Here is a 20,441-nt window from a genome sequence, read left to right as displayed (position 1 = left end):
GACCTAGAATCTACGTTCATGTAGTCGCCTTTTGATGTTCTGCGTCCGATCCGAGCAGCTTAATGTTATCCATTGGCTAGGTTCTGTGTTTACCTCCTGGAGAAATGTTGAAAGATGCTAGTTTGAGACCTGGCGTCGTTTCTTTTTGATCCGATTTTTGATGAGGTTCCTGTTGTATTCGTTTTTCTTGGCTGTTTCCAAGATGTAGTTCATTTCGTTATTCCTTCGCTCCTCATTGAGCGGTGTTGTGACCATCGTATGAATTATAAAGTTGCATGTTGCCATCTTATGGTCGAAATCGTGGGTTGAGGTGTATGTGATGATTCGTTGTGTCTGGGTCGGTTTTCTTTAGATGTCGAATTCAAAATCTCCTCTTTCCCGGATTATTTTTAAGTCTAAGAAGGGTATCTCCCCTTGCTTTCCGTTTTCCATGGTGGACTCAATGTTCCTGTGTGCTCGCTTGAGTTTCTCGAGGATTGTTGAGGATGAGGAGTCCTTTTATATCAAGAAAATCTCTTTTTCAATATTGCAATTTCTCAAGATCCAAACATTGAGCAGGGATGTTCAATTTTACACTGGGAGCAGTTCGTAGCATTATCTGGAACAAACATGATAAGTTTTTTTTTTCGCTCACGCTGAATCACGAATTCATAGCGAGTTCGTTTCTGAAATATATTTTGGAAATAGTTCACACATTCTAACCATATGCGCATTCCATTCTGAATTTCAGTAAAAATTTCACGACCCTGTCCCATCTCGTTATACCCTGAAAGTATGAGAAGTTCAATATGAACTTTTTATGATCAGCGACGACTTTCGTAATATTTTTGTAGTGCACCTGCTCGAACCTTGTGATAATATTCGAACATTTGTTCTTATGTTGACCTGCCATGGCATGGTATGAAGCTATTTAGTTAGTTCTCGATATATCGAGTATCATACAAGTTGTTAAATTAAAATTTTTTTTAATTTAATTTTATTATTCAATATCGAGGGTGATACAACGATTATAGCGGTCATACAATTTTTCGATACCATTTGATAGTACAATTTGTCTTTAGCCTTAAAATAGGTCTCAGTTTGGGCGATTACACCTTCATCGGCACTAAATTGTGAGTGAGCATTCTCTTCAGGTCTGACAACAGTTTCTGTTTAAGGTCATGGGTCTAAGGATTGCAGCCGAACACTGTAATTTATTATCGGGATCTATCTCATTCTCGCATTAAATTGGGCAACAATTGGCTTTTTATACACGAAAATAATCTGAAGCTTTTGGCTCGAATGATGAAGCGTTAGCTAGCCGACAACCATGCAAACGTCTTTCAAAAATCCGAAAAAAATCATGAAGGTGCGCTTAGATGAAATCTAGACTTCATGTCCCATTCCGATATCTGCTCATATTACCAACTTTTAGAAATTGACTAAAAAAAAACCATTAAGTTCATCCTAGGACTACCAAATTTCGCACCAGCATAGAGGATCATATTTTATATACACGCACAATGGAATTTTTGACTGTGACATGGAACTGTCATGCACTCATCGCTTCTCACATCTTTTTCTTCAGCCTTTGTCCTGTCACAAGCGGGGTCGGCTCGTTGTGATCAATTTCGCCATTTTTTTTTATTAAATGCCTGATACGAATGTAATCACGAGGCTTTTAAATCTCCATCCAGTGTATCAAGTCACTGCTGTTTCGGCCGGCCACTAGCCTAGTGCAACATCTTTGTCCCCATTACCGCAAGACGCCGTTCATTGTCTTTTATAGTCGAACACTCAGAACCATAGAGAGCGACAGGACAGACGACATTGCACTAAATTTTCGATTTGAAACATTTGTTGATACGATCACCAAGAACACCAGTTGTGCAATGCCACTTCATTCAGGTTGCGCTAATGCGTGAAGCAATTTCATTACACAGTTCTCCATTCGCAGATTGCATTGACTCGAGATATTTAAATCTTTCAGTTCTGGGCAGGTCACTGTCGCTACCTGAACTGAGCGATTGAAATATCTCGAGTCAATGCTATCAGCGAATGGAGAACTGCGTTATGCTCCTCACATAGGGAAACAGAAAACCTTTTATATCCGACACGCCCGGCTTCCGGTATCCCGACTTGTTTAATTTTTGTTAAGGTTTTCGGTAAAGTGAACAGTTTATTGGAAGGTTAGAGATGTTGTTTAGGGAGAAGTTAACAGGAACGTCGCTTAGCTGCTCTCCGAAATCTTTCGCCTTTATAATAGGTGGGCCATAACCGGCAGATATTAGGCAAAAAACATAGGTCGCCTCAGCTGCGAATGAGCATCTGAGTGAAATCGGGATAATGCTGACCACATTGAGTGCTAGTGTACTGTTACGGTCTAGAAATAAACTGCTGCAAGCACAGTTCATAGTTTAGGTTCAAATGGGGCTTTTCATTAAAATTGTTTGAAATCGCGTAAAAAAAGGGACAAGAAGCATCACAAGTTACGAGTATTCCTTGAAATAAAGTTTAACCATTTTCATCACAAAGAATGCGATTGCAGGTGCGCAAACCTGAATGGATACTAGGGTACAAAACATGATACCAAACATGAGCATAAAAACTGGGGAAACTATGCCATAGCTAAAAGACTTGAATACCTGTCGACCTAACCGCGATAGATGAAAGTAGAAAGATTAGCATATGGTCGAGCTTGCTATTATTCCTCGCATATTGAGCGCAATTTTTGACGACTTTTGAATAAAATCAGGAGAGGAATTACGCTATTATAAAACAGCCAAAAAACGCGATAGCTCTACAGAAGGATGACTGAAATGAGGTCGGCATGAAATACGTTCTTGTATGTCATAGAAGTACACATTTGGTGGAAGTTTTGATTCATTTTATCTGCCACATCTCTACTAAATAGATACAATATTCTTTCACTCCAACCTGAACTGAATACTTTAGCCTTTTACCAACGCACTATGCAAATAGACTATGTCGTACTATCTAAGTAGAGGAGAACTCTCTTTCAATACCGTCCTCAGCAACGGACAACGAATATCATTTCATTCAGGGAAAATCCACTCTCAAATTTACAAATGCTTTTTAATGCGAATATTCAATAGCGCAACTAAATGGTCTGTAAAAAAATAATTCAATAAGAACAATAAGATCTCTTCTAGGACATAAAGACATCATCTGTACTATCTTTTGCACTTATTCTTACTTCTCTTTGTCTTGTATCGTCTCTACACCATGAACTTCTTGTTCATTTTTCATTTTCCATTTTTCTTATCAAAATGCCAGGTTTGCCCTCATTTCATTCTGATTTCATCTCATTTACCTTTTTATTGCTTGCTTTTGTAATTTTATGTTTCGGTATTTGCATTCACAATTACTCTATTTTTATGTACTTTTTAATTTGGTTGAAACTTTCATGCTCTTCAGTTTTATTTCTTGTTTGATGAGTAAATAGATATTAGTGAAGTTTATTTGCTTCGTAGTTTCTAATTAATTGGCCACGCAAGAGAGCAGTTGCTATAATTTCTTTCATTGCTTTCCTAGGTCGGACCAATTCAATGCATCATTGAATCTGATCGATGGTGCGTCAACAACTCAGGAACCACAACGATCAACGCCATGCAAATTCACCAATGATCATTCAATAGCATCTTTGGCGAATGGTTTGATGGTTTGTGTGAAACCGAAATACGCATCTAATGGCATTACGAATGTTATAAAAGTGTGGAAATTCGCACCGAATGATTCGACCAAGCGTTTGCTCCACTCATTCCCTGGACCATTGGTACGGGGAATTACGCACAAGAAGACCATTATAGAGTTTTGCGAAGACCAGATACGACTGGGACCGCCATCTATGTTGTTGCGATCACGTAATAATTCAGTGAGCAGTATATGCTCCGTAGGACAAGCTAATAAAGCTTCATTTACGTTGATGTGGACTCTGCTGATATTGTTATTGCGTCAAAATGGGGTAGGTTTACTCTCCAAAATTTATCTATTGCCACTGCTAGTCCTGGAATCAGTTCCGATTATCGATTTAATATGAAATAATTGTGTAAAATTTAGATGACTTGTCTTTTTCTAATCCTTCATAATTTTCCTTCCTGTCCTTCTAACCCTCAGTCGCTGTTTCTATATCAGCTAACCATTGATTTGTTTTCCACAGATGGTTGTTGGAACTGACATTGCTGAACTCCTTATGAAAAACCAAACTCAGTTCCCATACGAAACGAATACATCGAATTCAAACGCTATAAAATCATCAAGTGCCAGTCGTCGTAATTCCATTCAATCCGATCAGAAGAAATCGCATGATAATCGTAATTCACAGAGCGACGATGATGATGCCGACTCAATGGAAGATAAGGAAGATGATTCGGAGGAATCGTATTCAAAGAAATCACCTGGCGAGGAAGAAATTACAGAGAAATTCCGAAATTATTTGTTATACGGAAATGTGAATGAAGCTTTAGGTAAGTTAAAGTAGAATAAGTTTAGTTGATTTTTGTGGTCTCATTGGTCACAGAAGCAAGCTGTAATATCACCCACGAAATGTACACGTTGCTTGAGTAAAACACGTGGAAGCAAACATTTATTAGTTTCGAATGAGGGAAAGTAGAATGCTTGGATTATTGGAAAGGACAATAAACCCAGAAAATTTAATATATTAGCTGATGAGGAGCCTTAATTACACCAATCTATTTTACGCACCTCTCAGATAATCGACTCAAAATTTCAGCAGATGAGATAGTCTACGGCATATAAATGTATGTTTGCTACCCAATGCATTTGGTTCTTGTATAATCTTTTGCCAAGTTTGATTCTTGGTGAGGATACTAGTCTTGCAATTGTATTTACTTGAAAGTCAATAATACGGTCCCATAATGGTCTTGAGACAAGAAGCCAAAATTTCTAGATATTCATTACCACAAGTGAACATTGAAAAACCTGTAAGTGGGTACTTAACGGCTATTTTTGTTTGATATTGGCTCACTGTCAATCAATTTCGTATCCTCAAACTGAAACATCATTATCCTGTTTCTTGGTATGAGTCCGTACTCGTGGGTTACACTAACAGCAGTTCACCTTCATTCGTCGGAGGGTCAAGTGTATCGTTAGTATTCATCCAACAAGTGGGTTTTCTTGAAAGGGATTGTAACCTGTTGACAGTTGCTTTCGCTTTTCTTGGTTTCACATCGTGTTGTCTCGAGTGCTTTTAACTATTCTCCTAAAAAGGGTTTCTTTGGGTAAGAAAAGTGATAGGATTGTCAGCGAATAGACTGAAAGAACAACCCACGTGGATCAGACAACCAAGTAATGCAGGTATTACCTACATTAATTTGAGGCCACTTTTGTTATCGTATTTATGTAATATGTAGGTATGTTAGTATTTTATCACAAAGACGCTATTATGATGGTAAAAAACAAAATTTGGTTTTATAAAGAACCCATCTTGATGATAATTGCAGCATGTAATTCTTGTGTGAACGAATTCTACCTTTGAGCGTTCGCAGCAATTTTTTGCAGATATGTGATATCGTTCAGTGTTGTTTTTGGTCATTGCCTGGTGGTATGATGCGAGCTTGACACAAGCACCCTTTCAAAAAACCGTTTCAAAAGTCTTCCGGAACAACGAGATTTGGTACAATATATAATGTCCCCGAACAGATCAAAGGCCAAGGAAGAAGGAAAGAGGTTTTCATACGTTTTCGGTATTTTTCACCATCACTTTCTTATGTACTGAGTGTTTACTTCTTTTTTGGAAGTGAATTATTTAGAACGTTATAATTATTATGCTTTTGTGCCGAATATTCCTCTCTTCTTTCTCACCATACTTCTTTTTTACATACTTTCCTTAACCCAAAGCATTGTGTAGAACCACGAACTGAATGGGTTGAGCAAACTTCTAATAAGATTGGTTCTGACAGAACTTGCTTAACGTTTATATTATATATGGTTGCTATTCATCCCTTGCGGGGTATCCCGCGATCTTTCACCAGGCCTTTTCGTGGCGTCCGCACTCCCTCCACTAACACAGACAAGTCTTAATTTGATCTTGTTGTTAAGATAATTGCATTTCCAAATTTTAGACAAGGCAGCGAATGCGTTAATGCGTCAACAGAAACGAAATTTCCCAGATATACAAATTGATTGACGTCTTCGATGATCTGCCCATGAATACAAATAGAAGTTCCCTCACCTACTTACCTCTCTTCCCAAATAAAGAGCCATTTGGCAAACAAATGTCATCAAATTAGTCGTGATGTTTGAGGAAAGATATCATAATCCATTGATTTCCTCCATGTCCTCCGGACAAAGCAGCATGAAGAACGTCACCGATAACAAGAAGAAATAATATCAGCGACAAGATGCAACCCTGACGAACTCCGTCTGCGACCTCAAAATGCTACTCCTGCGTAGAACACGCCAGATATACTCCTTGATCGCGCTATCGAAAGCTTTTTCTAGGTGGATGAAGAGCAAGTGAAGCGTAGATCGGAACTCCGCATGCTGTTTTAAAATGATCCTTAAGGTGTTGATATGATCAATGCAGGAGGGTCCGGAACGTAAAACAAACCTGCGCTCTGTCGATCAGGCTTTCGAGGTGTTCTTTGATCCGTTCTAGTATTATTTTAGCCATTGTCTTTGCGACGAGAGGGACCACGCAGGTACTTCTCCAATCGTCGCACTCAAAACGGGTGTCGTTTTTTGGAATCTTAACTATCTCCTTCTTCTATTTCCTGACAGAGGCCTCGAATTTCCAATATTTCCTTACGGGTGGTAGCTGCATATCTGCAGAAACTGCAGGGAGACTATCAAGCCTAGCTACTTTACTCTCTTTTGATTCCATTGATGGCCGAAATGATTTCTCTTCTGCTTGGAGAAACATTCCTTATCCTCTTGTTGCAGTGACTAGCCATTTGATCCACAAGATGCACAACCTAACCGGATGAGATACGACCGTTAACGTCTTCACAGGCCCATCGAAAGGCTGGTGGCCCCTTGCAACCAGCGCAGTAACATATTCCCTTTTATTACGCGTCACATTACATTGAACTTCCCAGCGCGAAAGCGGGGTATGGAAGTTCGAGCGCGTCGCACCCGGCCACAATTCGCAATGGTCAATAGAACCTTTGATCCTTTCCGTTCTTCGATGCACTTTTACGATTCTGTAGTCAGCGGTATGGCGTCCCTTCGAGACGAGACCGACGACCTGTATAGCAAGAGAGAAAAGAGCATTTTTGATGGCGGTCCAATGCTCATCAATATTCTCAGGCGGATTAGTCAAAGCATCTGGCGTCCGATCAGCAAGATAACACTCGGTCGGCAAGTCCGTTCTTCTCTATTACATATCCGAGCAAGGTGTTGTCGGCGCCTACCTTGGCATTCAGATCACCCATCACGATCACAATGTCACCTTTAGGAAGCCTCCCCTGAACTGCGTGTAATGTAATGTAATGCCCTTCTCTACTATATTCGATGACACCGTAGGTGCATAGCACTGCACAATTGTGATGCTCCTTCACCTGGATTGGAATACCGCCGCCAGAAACAACCCGACATCGGATTTTTGTCTGCTACCACTTGGCTTTTCAGAGTAAAGAAGCACATTGCCCTAAGTGTGGCAAGAGAGAGGAATACTCTTCACAGGCCCACCATCTTACTTCGAATGCCAAGCTTATATCACTAGAATTCTCCCTTGAGTTAGGGAAAGCGAACATTCTGGGGACCCTCGATACCATTCTCGAGCACCGGGCGCACGTTCCAGAAGCCAATCATAGGTCTTCGGCGTCAGGTTAATTCCTATTCGAGTTGCAACAGCATATAAGTGGTTATTTTAATGTTAAATGCTTAAAAAAGGGTATCATTCATTGAGTCTTTAATATTAAAATTCAATGGTTACAAATAAAAATGTCTTTGCTTACTTTTAATGAAAATCTATTGCACATACGTCAGTTTTTTCCATTTTTTCTGTCCTTTTTGCATAGTCGGATAAGATATAAATCCCTTCTCTCTCATCAGCCTTGTTTAGGTGATACTGAAGAAAAAAATATTTGGCATACACATCAATTACGAAAATGCCATTGACTTAATTTCTCGGATTACATGGCTACGGCTGAAGATAAATAGAAAGCTTTTGAGAAATCTATATTGAAAATTGGAAAGAGAGGTCTCCAAATTGCCTAATAAAAATTGTATGTAAAACCATTTTGTATGAGATCTCTCTTTCAGCACTCCTCTATACTATAAGTGAAACTTGTTCTTAGTAGTCTGACAGTTGGTTCTCCGTCAGAATTTCCATCTTCTCCTTCTTCAGCCTTTGTCCTGTCCAGAAGCGGGGTCGACTCGTCTTGATCGATTGCACCATTTTCTATAAAAAGCCTAATTTGGATGTAATCACGAGGCTTTCAAATCACCATTTCGCGTAGCAAGCCACCGTTGTTTCGGCCGCCCTTTTGGTCTTTTCCCATTGACTTCGATGTTGAAACCAATCTTGGCAATTCTCATTAGCGGGATTTACATGACGATACCATTGAAGACGCCTCTCATTTCGGACGCGATCATGTCTTACGTCACTGGTCCAACGTAACATCTTGGTCTCCATCAACGCAAGCCGCCGTTCATTTTTTGTAGTCGGCCAACACTCGAATCATAGGGGATGACAAAGCGAACGATAATACGGTAAATTTTCTACTTGGGACGTTCGTTGATACGTCGATCACATAGAGCACCAGTTATAAAACGCCATTTCATCTAAGTTGCGCTAATCCGTGAAGCAACTTTATAACGCAGTTTTCTGTTCGCTGACAGCATTGACCTGAGATATATAAATCGCTCAGTTCTGAGCAGGTCACTGCCATTGACAGTGATAGTGATTGTTTCATGACGATCGGCCGTCAAAAATTCAATTTTATTCAGATTCAATCTGAGACTATGCTTTGCTCATCATTTGCATTGAGTAGTGTACAGGGCACTTCCTTGATGAATATCGGCAGAAACACGAAGCGGTTTTTATATTTTCGCCCCACTTCGCATTTTCCTTTTCGAATCATGATAAAGCATATCAGATGAGTTCGTGTGGCACACAGTGAAAAGCCTTCTCTAGACCCCTGAATACAATATCAAGAGGGCAATTCTTCTCACGGTGTTTCTCCAAGTATACCCTGTAACCACGCAACATGTATCATGTCAGTAGATCCGCAGTTCTTGACAAACTCGGCTTCATGGTTATTTGAACGTTGTCGCGAATATGGCTGTGAAGAATACGTTAAAAAATCTTCATGATTTGAGGCAGTAACCGGATCGGATGGAAATTTGAACATTGTGCCGGATTACCTCTATTTTTTTTATATTGGAACGATGGGCCTTTTTGGCCAGTTAAATGTTCTACCTTCTTCAATAACCCGATTAAAGAACTCGCTAAGCCACAGCGTAGGGTCCCAGTTCTTTGCTTTCCAGAGTTAAGATGAAATGTCGTCAGATCCTGTTACTTTCGCGATTGCATTCTTTTTATTGTTTTCTCAGCTTCAGTGGCGCTAACAGGTGGAATTTTGCGTGAGGAACCACATATCAGTTCGATCTCGACCACACTCTAATGAAATAAACACGACATCGATAAGAAGGACTTTATTTACGTCTAAATAAAGATGAAAGAATACAAAATTGCGCAACGAGAAAGATAAAGACGGTACGATGAAAACGACGAGATCGAAGAGTTGCGTCCTGTCGGTTGCGCTGCTACGGAGAGATTACTTCGGTGACTGCCGTGGCTCCGGATACTGCAGTGCGTTGCTGGTCGAATGCCACTTCCTTCCCAATGACCTTGACGATGAGTAAAGGGCAGGCAAAAGTGAGCCTCTTGTGTTCAACGTGCGACTTAGGGCGTAACGGCAGTGACGAAGGCGCCCCATCCATCGAATCCGGCTCGAGCAACGGTATGGGATTTCATGCTCGGCAACGGGATTGCTTGAAACTGTTTGACAATGGCAGCTCGACCAAGACAACGTGGATATGGTTGAAATGGCCGTCCAGAGTTGCGAAGTGACCCAGTTTTGCCTGATTGTGCTGATGTTCTTTGGCTTGCTGACAGGGTAAATACTGGTTATCCCAACGAAGGACTTCTTTACGGAGCCTTGGCTAGAAGAAACGTAACTGAACCCGCTTAGCCGTCGCTCAGTCGCTAGGGTGGAATGAGCGATGTCGCAAACCTCTCGGCGAAGGCGGGCCGGCAGGTAGAATAGGTAAGCGTGTCGCCGACGACTGCGTTGTAAATCAGATATTCCTCTAAGGCGAGTTGCTGCAGCTTGATATGTGCGCTGTTTAATAGATGCGGAAGTTGCTCGTCAGAAATCTGCGCCTCGCTAATGCGCTTGGCGCCTAGTAACGTAGGCATCTTCACAGTGTTAACTTGTAAGAGCGCGTCTGCGAGATTATGTGCACTCGATGTATGAGCAAATTTCATGTTAAATTGAAGAATATAGTCCATAGTTAAGGGGCGATGGTCTGTGAGAAGCGTAAACTGTCTGCTTTCTAAGATACGTTGAAAGTTTTTAACGGCGTCGAAAGTAACGAGACTCTCGCGATTGTACGTCGAGTACCTCTGTTCCGTCGGCGACAGCTCCCTTAAAAAGAACCCCAATAGGACCGAACTTCCATCCGAGCCGCGCTGATCCAGTCGATTTGCGTTTTACTGCTCTCTCTATAAAATGTAGGAAGATGAAACAATCATTTGATGAACCATGTATTGACAAGTACAAAGTCATGAGTGTCCGTAAATCGACTATATGCTCGCCCTACCTACAGATCAAGCTAACTAAAGTTTTTGGCGTTTCTCGAATTCTTATCAACTGTTTCGTTCATATCTGAATATTTTGCTGTTTTGTTGACAATTCGCCCTTTTAGGTAGAAGACGTGTACAGTTTCCATACCTTGAATAATTGAAATTGCTACAAAACCATCTTATTTTTATAAAACAATAATTATTTTATTCCAGAATGGGCGACCGACAACAATCTATGGGGTCATGCTCTGTTCCTTGCATCAAAAGTAGATCGGCGGATGCACGCCAATGTTATGATGAAATTCGCTAACAAATTATCATTAAATGATCCGCTACAAACATTGTATCAATTGATGAGCGGACGAACACCGTCTTCCGTAACAAGTGTACAGGATGAGAAATGGGGCGATTGGCGACCACATTTGGCCATGATCCTTTCGAATACATCACAACGACCAGATTTGGATCGCAAGGCAATCACAACGCTCGGTGATTCATTGTACAATCGTGGTGATTTATTTGGTGCCCAGTTCTGCTATTTAATGGCACAGGTCGGTTTTGGACGATACTCATCGGTTAATCAAGATTCAAGCTTTATGTCAAATTCAGTGAATGCTATAAGGTGAGAAGTATATTGTTGGGGTTAGATCTTTCTCTAACTTATTAAATAAATACTTAGACTTGTCTTGCTGGGATCATCACATCACAAGACGTTTAGGGAATTTGCTACCAACGAAGCGATTATGATGACTGAAATCTACGAGTATGCATGTGCGCTGAATGATGATAAGTTCTCGATAGTCGAATTTCAGGTATTGCGGGAAATTTATAAATATATCTAGGTCAAAATCTAAGTAAATTTGTCATTTGCAGCCTTATAAATATTTGTTAGCATTGCGAATGCTTGACTATGGAATGCAATTGAAGACTCTTATGTATATGGAACAAATTTCGCGGCACATTCAACTGGATCCAGCGAAGTACGAATCTAGCTTCATTGAAAAGGTGAGTCTGAGGTTGTTCATTGCTTTGCTTAGGCAAATTAAAGAAATTTAAGAATAAATGAGTAGTAGTTTTGCCCTAGATATATAGCAAACAATATTCCCGAAAATAAAAGTTTTTATTATAAAATGAAGGTTTCTGCTCATATATTCAGAAATGCCGCTTATATAATAGATCTGAGCGAATTAAAAGACTAATATTTCCCCTTTCTTTATAGGTGTATAACCTATCAGACCGTTTAAAATTCGTCGACCCAATGCTGGAAAAATCAATGGATGACCAACCGAACCTTGAGATGAATCAAGTTGAGGATCAGCCCTGGCTTCAAAGCTTACGTGGAATTTTGCACGAGTCAAATGTGAGTTTAAGCTAGCAATTTCTGAAACTCTCCATTATTAAGTGTCATAAAATTTCCCAGGCTTATACTGCCCAGCAAGTTACCGAAGTTCCAACAATATCCCAAATCGATCAGCAATTCACTGAAATCAATCAACAATTCAGTGCTCTCAGCCTACAATATAATAATTTCGAGTCAAATGCTGAGTCCCAGCAACAACAAGACCAACATTCATATCCTGGCACACAACCGCAAGTTGTAAATGATCCGCAGTATCAAATGCAGTACCAACATCAGCAACCGAACAATGGTGTTGATTCTGAACCGCAATCGATGGATCAGTATGGACAATACTACAACCCCAATCAACAGCAAATGCCTTCATTGCCGGGACAAAGTAGTGTCACATCGGACTATGGAAGTTACGTTTCGCAAAGTCATGAGCAGCAGCCAAGCTATGACCAGGAACAATACCAACAATATCCACCAGCAGAAGGCCAACAGCAAGGCCAAAACTATGGATATTGGGATCAACAATCACAACAAACTGAGGTGAGTCTTTCCAGTCATTTCTATTCCTATTAATCTTAATTCATTTCTATATCACCTGGTTGAGGTCATAATGTAATATAAATATTTCAATCATAAAATCAACTCATTCACGGAATGCAGCCAAAAGGTCAAAATACGGTCGACCAACCATCTACTACTCCAACACCGTCACAATTAACTGCTACTACATCACCACCTCTTCTCGAGACTCCGACGAGACCTTGTTCTTCTATATCTACATCTTCTGCCCCAAATAATTTGACTGTATATAATAGTACGAATAAGACCTCGACACAATTTGACCCGGCAGCCGTAACGAACCAAAAGAAACAGAATATTGAAAGCCACACAGCTCCGCCTACTGTTGACCAAACGTCGTTAGAACCGAACAGGTCACCCTATAAGTTAACGAATTGCGATCAAAATAAAATTTCCGCTGATTCGACGAGAGAGGATGTTAATAATCGATTAAAATTACCGCCAACGAGTCCGTCAGCGCCCGCTAGTAATAATAGTAATATTAGGGAACATGCACCGTTGCCACCGCATGTCGAAGAAGTAAGTAACTCCAGTAAGAATCCGAAAACGGAAGAAAATCTCGCGTATCGCGAAAATAACGAACAGTTTTCCGTTACTAATCGTTCGATAATGTCGAAAACCACTCACAACTGTAACAATAATGTGATAGCAAGTAGCGTGAATGTAGTTACTAAGCACGTTAATTTCAACTTGACACCCCTCGATGATACCGCGACTGATGATATTTTAAACAATTCGGATATAAGTCGCGCTACTGGTACCTTTCGAACCAATCATAACGCCAACTCCTATCGCGCGAGTACTGTTAAAAATATTGTTTTCAACGGAACATATCCAATTGATTATCCGCTGAAAAGTCGTTTTGATAATAATGATATCGATCACGAAGCTGGTCGTCCGTATCGTGCCCGGTATTCGGATTATGACGATGATTATGATGATGAGGATATAACAAGCGAGGATGAGGATGTCGAAGATCCAGATGAAGACTCGCATGCATCGTGGACTATGCAGGAATTGATTGCTGATAAATCGGTTCATTTTAACTATAGTAAAATGTGTGATGAAATTCAGCACAGTTTTGAACAGTTTGAGAGGTTTTTAACGAAAAAGAATGAAGCGAGACCGGTTAGAACGTTTGATATTGACGGCCCGTTATAGGGATTGTTGTAGTCAGTACTAAAGTTGTTAGTAATGTAAATTTGTTTGTAGTAGAATTAATATTGATAGTGGCAATTCTTGAGTGGTGGTCACTTGAAGGGTGTTGTTGAGTTCTTATCCAAAGTTTGAGGAAAAATTGTAAAAAGTCGATTTGTGTTGATGAATGAAATCGAGAAATCTCGCACACTTTCGCTCCTCCTTACGAATTTGTTCATATTTATCTAATTTCTAGATGTGCAAATCTTATTTTCAAGTACAATCTGGTTCTGGTCTAAGGAAATATCCCAAACACGTTGTATCGCAGGAATACCATTAGGTCATGAGATGCGTCCCGCTGCAATTTGAGCGCATCAACACAAAGATGTGAGGTCTCATGTGTCCATAGGTGGATCGGTGTGGTCGTTGCTGGTATTTGTGCGCAACGGAAGATCCTCGTGGAGCAGATCTGATCTTCTATGATTCTCTCGAATCGATGCTAGAAGCCGCTGGTACCCAGCCGACTTCCGCTTACCTTTTATTGCGTCAATGGTACAAAGGACAACTGTTAATAAGTTAACAAACTTGCCGGTGTACCTGACCTCCGCTGTTACCATACAATGAAGTCCTGAATATGCCCAATCGGTCTTCACTCCCATTAACTGGGCGGTTTCTTGCTTGCACGGCACATTGTATTGTGCGGGGTACACGCGCTTCATGTGTATTTGCTTTCTCGATAGTTGGAGAAGATTCAACCACAATATTCGCATTTTTACAGCTTCAACACCACGGCAGTAGCGACGTTTGTGCTGCTGCAGCCCTCTCGAGCTACGAAAACTGTTATCGCAATCGAAGTCGAACTGGACTTCCTGCCTCTCCGGTTTCGCCATTCGAAGAATGTTCACTAAATAGTGGATATAAAGGCTTACTTGACACCAAGGACTACTTCACCCTACTAAAACTAGTCGAACTATTGCACTATTAGATATTGAAACGCAATCACGCAGTTGAAGTCTTTTCTTACTGTAAGACGGTCAAGCTTTCAAAAACAGGTGTGGTCCGGAGCGCGCACGAAACTCTTCCGTACTGAATGACAGTCAGCAAAAGAGTCTAGTTAAAATATGCTCCATTTCGTTTCACTTTCAAGGTTATAAATTATTACAATTTTCATGTATTTTATTATATTCTATGAAATGCCACGATGAGCTTATTTCAACTGAGAATGTCGACCAGTTTTCTAACTTACGTCATCTCCAGACAAGTTGCACAAAACTCCGGTGACACTCGATGTCTCCGTGAAGAACTCCATGTAAGATAGAGCACATAGCCCCATCCGATAGTTCTACGGCTTCCTTCACGAACTTGTTTAGGTGGCACCAAGCGCCACGGCCTGCACTAATGAGTGGAAGAAGCCTGATGGACGATTCCTCGTGTTGTTATCGGAGCGCAGCAATAAAGGTAGTTGTACAATACTTGCTCAATTTTTCGGTGCAGGAGGACTCTTCTTGTACGGTTCACCCCTGCCTGCGAGCCTCGATAGCCACGCGCCTCGCAACGTACGTTTCATTTTAAAGCATCCTGCCCGGCACCTGCGTTGTTTGGGTTTTAATGGTGCTGCCATGATCGTTGTTGTCTTGGTATTGATCTGAAGGCCTCTTCCTTGGACAATGTAAAGTACTTAAATACACTTATTCTAATATAAAAAGGAACACAAAATAAATCAGTCAATTTTTATTTAATTCAAATTTTTCGTGCTCGCGTCGTATTCGACCGAAATCTTTTCTCTTATACCGTCTTCTATCTATAAGTTTTATAAAAATAGTTCCTTAGTTCCGTTTAAAAGAAGACTATTAAAAGGAAAGGTTTCCAATTAAACTATAGAATTTTATTTATGTTGAGGTAGCAAACACGTGTTTCGGACACAACATGTGCCCTTCTTCAGTGCTTATTTTGTAATGATTTGTTGTACTTAACTCTGTGCCTTATATCATCGTCGACATGATAGAGGTAGAGCGGTGTTGGATTCGGGGAATTGCGTAACCGAGCCTGCTTGTACAGGGCCCCGCTGGAAAAGGCGTCCGGAGATTCTCCGTAGTCTATCTCGCCATTCTGATCTTTGATCGGCGTGGTCGTCACAGGTATCTATGTAACGACCGACACTCCTAGACCCGATATTCGGCGGCTCTCCTGGAATGATGTTAAAAGCCGCTGGTACTTAGGCTATTTTCCTTTTCCTCTTATTAGTTTGACTGAACTGGTTTACAAGCTTGCCTGAATAGTTCGCCTCAGTTGTCACCATGTGATGTAATTCGAAAAAAATCTATGATGTTTCACTCCCGTTAGCTGAGCTGTTTATAAATCACACGCAGCGTTATATTCTGCACTCGCTTCGAGTGTAACTGTTTTCCATGGTAGCTGGAAAAATAACGTTTTGGGTGTTTTAAGGGTGACTCCCTGGGTGGTAAGGCGGTGGACAAAACGGGGTATTACTTGATGTTTAATTGCTTTCAGCCTTTGCTCAGGCTTCAGTGACGCTGTCATGATGGCTGTAAGTTGCTGGTCGGGTTCCTGGATGCGGGTGGTAATTGCTCCTGATGTTTCATATTTGGCCCCCACGTGCTTGCAAGTTTCCTTCACCGATAGAGACCTGATGGATTTGTCGCCAATTTTAAAGAATGGTGTGGTATTAATCAGTCGCGCCACCCTGACGTCTGGCGGTGGAGTCGTTGCAGGTTGACAGTACCGATTGTCGTTCTTGCAGCAGTCCCCTTCTCCGATTTTCCTTTATCGATGCTAGGAGCCGCTGGTATTCGGACGACTTCCTTTTAAAAGTATGTATATATTTCAGGGCGACTGCTTTTTCCCCTTGATAGCATCGACGGTCCGCGCCTTTGTCTCCGGTTCAGCCATTCCGATAACCTTTGAAAACTAATCTGTACTGTTTATTAACCGGAGGCCACTTTACCGTTGGCAACTGACTGTACTATAACTATAGATCATAGAGCGCAGTTAACACAGTACTAGGCTCTAATACTATTTTCTTTTTCAATTTTTTTCCACTTGTCCAAGAGCGCGCACAAACCACGTCCGGTCTGTTCGACAGCTAGTAACAGTCACCGGCTAGTATATTGAGTACTCTTTATTTCTTTTTGTAAAGGATAAAAATTCCCAATTCATCTAACAAAAATATATGTCAAAATTCGGCTTTTTGGTCCTTTTCTCTACAGAAATTTTAGCTGGTGAATACGACTTGATGCTACCAATTTTAAGTCGAAGCTTTACAATGTGCGTTGTATACGCCTTGACAGATTTGAAAAGGTGACACTTGATCTTTTTAATGGGGTAGAAGTCGTTTGTTGAGTGTACAGTGTAGAGAGTGTCTCCGGATCATCGTATCTGGATGTTGGTTCCGTTAAAGAGAAAAAGGAAGTTGTTGATTGTGACGTTTGATTAATATATTTAAGAAAGGCAATTGGTTATTAACTTCCAATCTCATGAGTGAGATTTTGGGTGTAGCGTGTTGATTTCATAGCCTACATAATAACGAAATCTATGAGCGATACCATGACCGTCAGGTTTTGGATAAAATCTGGCTCAATAGGTTGCGGTGGACGGGTCACTTAATCCGTATGGATGAGGATGACCCAGCCCAGAAAGTCTATAAGGGCAATATCTATGGTAGAAAAAGAAGACGAGGCAGACCCTGCCTAAGATGGAGCGATGGCGTAGGTCAGGACGTCAGACAGCTTTTATGGATATCAAATTGGTGGACCTCGGCGCAAAACCGGGGTGTCTGGAGTTCCTTATTAAGGCAGGCCTGGACCGAATACCGGTTGTTGCGTCGTTTATGATGATGATGTGTTGATGTTAGTCAGCATATTGTTGATACTTATTTTTGGAATCACTGCCAAAATGTCATGTACTGAAGGAAGACTATTTTAGCGTTGTCTGACAAAGAATTCATCAGGTTCAAGGCGGGTCAGTGGAGAGATGTTTACCCCATTAATGGAAGTTATCATAGGAGATATTACTGGCGTTCAGCTCGGTTGTAGCGGTTGGCCCCCTAGTGGGAGCTTCATGGGGGTTGTGGTTACGTTCGCTTGAACGGCTCAGCGTGGTGTTGCGTTTCTACACGGGAGCCGGGTTGTGATTTAGGTAGGTCTTCTATCCACCAGTATGTATGTTCCTATTGTACGTACGTCGGTAACGAAAACGATCATGCAATCTGGTACAATATACTATTTGGGCTGAAAAGTCTCTGTATTTTTAGTGAGAACAGTTGATTTCTATACGAAGACTTCCTCGTTCATTGTGAATCCCTTTCCCTGGAACCATCCCTTCATATTTGGGGACAGGTAATAGCCGTATAGAGTCAAGTTTGAAGAATACGATCGTCCTTTCATCCTTCATTACGTCCAATAACGCCGCAAAATACTCTTCAGTAATATCGTTTCTTTCTGCAGATAATCGATGATTGAACGGAGGCAAAAGTTTTGTACTCTAGGAGTGTTTCCCTCTCACAGTTTTGTTGATATCATCTTGCGGGTTTATGTTCTTTTGGTGAAATCATAATAATTGGCTGAATTCTTTGGACTTCTTCAGATGTGACATTTTGGATGGTAGCTATTTGGTTGTGTTGCAGATATTTACTTTGGGCTCTCGCATGCTGGGTTTTGCTGCATTTTAGTCATCTTTCATTTGTTGTTTTGCAATGGTTAGAAGAAATTCCTCGGGATTTCTTCGATGTTATCTTTGAAGTCTAACCATTGGGAACATTTCTACTACTAGCGGCGATATATATGTCAAAAAATTCTTTTATTTTAAGGGGTAGATTTTAAAAGACGACCAATGGGCGTCGGCACTGTTAGGTGAAATTTTCATTGCAGGTCTAGAAAAGAAAATGAGCAAATTTATTAGAAAAAGGGAACAATTATAAATATAAACCACAGCATATTATTCAAAATGATCGCCCCCTTTCGCAATACAAATTCGCAATTGCTTATATCATTGCTCTATCGCCCTACATATGGTTTCAATCGGAGAATTGGCGGCTGCTGGGGTTAGACTGCGTTTCAGAGGTTCTAAATTTCGGTGAGGTTTATTGCAGGCTCCTCTAACTTACCCCAAATTTGACAATCTAATGGATTCAAATCGGGACTGCCCGAAGCCCAATCTTCCTTCCGAATAAAGGGCGACAAATTGTGTTCTAGTCATTGTGCTTTTGTGGAATGTGCCTCTGCAAAATCGTGTCGGACGACCCAATCAAAACAGGCAAATAGAGTATCACTCAAGAGCCTTACAACCAGCTCTAATATGCTATTTTGTCCTTTCTCGCAGAAATGGATGCGACAAGCACCATATCATGATATGCCCCACCAAACCATTACAGATGAGGGGTGATGACCGCGCAGGTTCCTTTGAACTTTTGCAGGGCCTTCAGCAAACGATTGAGCATACGCTCTATTCTTTTGGCGATTTAATTTCTGCTCTATCGAAAAAATTTTTTGATCTGTGAACAATCGTCCTTACCGTACAAGCGCAACATTTGTTTCGCACGTTCGCGTCGCAAGGTCTTCAAACTCGGTGTAAGAAACTGTACAGTGCGCATTTTATTTGCTAGTACAAGTAGATCGTTTTTAATATAAGCGAAAGAGTTGTTGGTGCGATATTCATTTCTTTAGCCATCGTTTTCTGTCGTCGCGCTGGGTTTCGGCTCATGCACGAACGTACAGCTCTCGAACGGGCCGCCCACTTTTCGGTGGGTTAACATTTCCAGTCTCTCTGTATAACTCGAGAACACGATATACGAAAGTTTCTTTAACTTTTAACAGCTTATGAAGGCCGACAATAGTCGCGCAAACGATAACTACGCCACTCCATTATAGCTATTATTCAATGCGCTGTTTTTAATCCACAGGTCTGGGAATGGTAGTGACACATTTTCTTTTTAGATTTATCTTGCAACCTTGTCCTATACCGAATACTTCATCGATATATCGCAACCATAAACTTGGCCGTATCCCCTTTTCTTCAATAATTGACTCGATGTACGTCATGGATATTTCCGCGACGAGTGGTTACAATCGGTTCCTCATCGAAAACCCCGATGTGGTTTTGGTCCCTCTAAATGTAAAGTAATTTTCGTTCAGGCAAAGTAATGACGTTTTCCCAAAATAGCCGAGCCACATTTTTAGTTGTGTGTGTGTGTCTGTTTGAGGTGGGGGAGAGGCAGAGCCTCTGAGCACTCAGATCTTAGTGGTCCATTGTACTCGATTCTCCCGTCTAACGAAATATCCCGGATTCGTTTATGTAACGCAGGATTTCCGTTAGTGGATGTGATGCTATCCGCTGCAGTTGGAGCACATCAGCACCAAAAATCTGATGTCTGATGCGTCCGTAACCGGGGCACTCACATAGAAAATGTTTCGTGGATTCTGCTTCCTGACTACAGGATGGACACGTATCATCTTGGATAATTCCTATTCTGAACATATGCCCAGCTAGTGAATTATGGCCAGTCAGAATGCCCACAATACTTCTGCAAATCTTCCTGTTTTTCGACAGAATAAACTTTGCAGTATATTTGTTTAGTTCTGACAG

At 41.0% G+C, this 20,441-nt stretch overlaps 1 protein-coding gene across 3 annotated transcripts in view; it reads left to right on the top strand.

The window, feature by feature from the left end:
• LOC119656202 overlaps positions 1–20,441 on the top strand; it is a 51,962-nt gene that overhangs the window by 23,209 nt on the left and 8,312 nt on the right. For 2 of the 3 annotated variants that reach the window (XM_038062591.1, XM_038062589.1), the window contains 8 exons: positions 3,535–3,964; positions 4,160–4,466; positions 10,988–11,396; positions 11,454–11,586; positions 11,648–11,779; positions 11,994–12,134; positions 12,195–12,665; positions 12,786–13,223. In XM_038062591.1, the coding sequence (XP_037918519.1) occupies positions 3,535–3,964; positions 4,160–4,466; positions 10,988–11,396; positions 11,454–11,586; positions 11,648–11,779; positions 11,994–12,134; positions 12,195–12,665; positions 12,786–13,223 (2,461 nt within the window). The remainder of the gene's footprint in view (positions 1–3,534; positions 3,965–4,159; positions 4,467–10,987; positions 11,397–11,453; positions 11,587–11,647; positions 11,780–11,993; positions 12,135–12,194; positions 12,666–12,785; positions 13,224–20,441) is intronic. The other variant, XM_038062592.1, reaches the window with a different exon arrangement.

The sequence above is a fragment of the Hermetia illucens genome, chromosome 4 (assembly GCF_905115235.1).
Source record: "Hermetia illucens chromosome 4, iHerIll2.2.curated.20191125, whole genome shotgun sequence".
NCBI lineage: Eukaryota > Metazoa > Arthropoda > Insecta > Diptera > Stratiomyidae > Hermetia > Hermetia illucens.
Note: the sequence above shows the minus strand (reverse complement) of the source record. Positions and strands in the feature narration are given on the sequence as shown.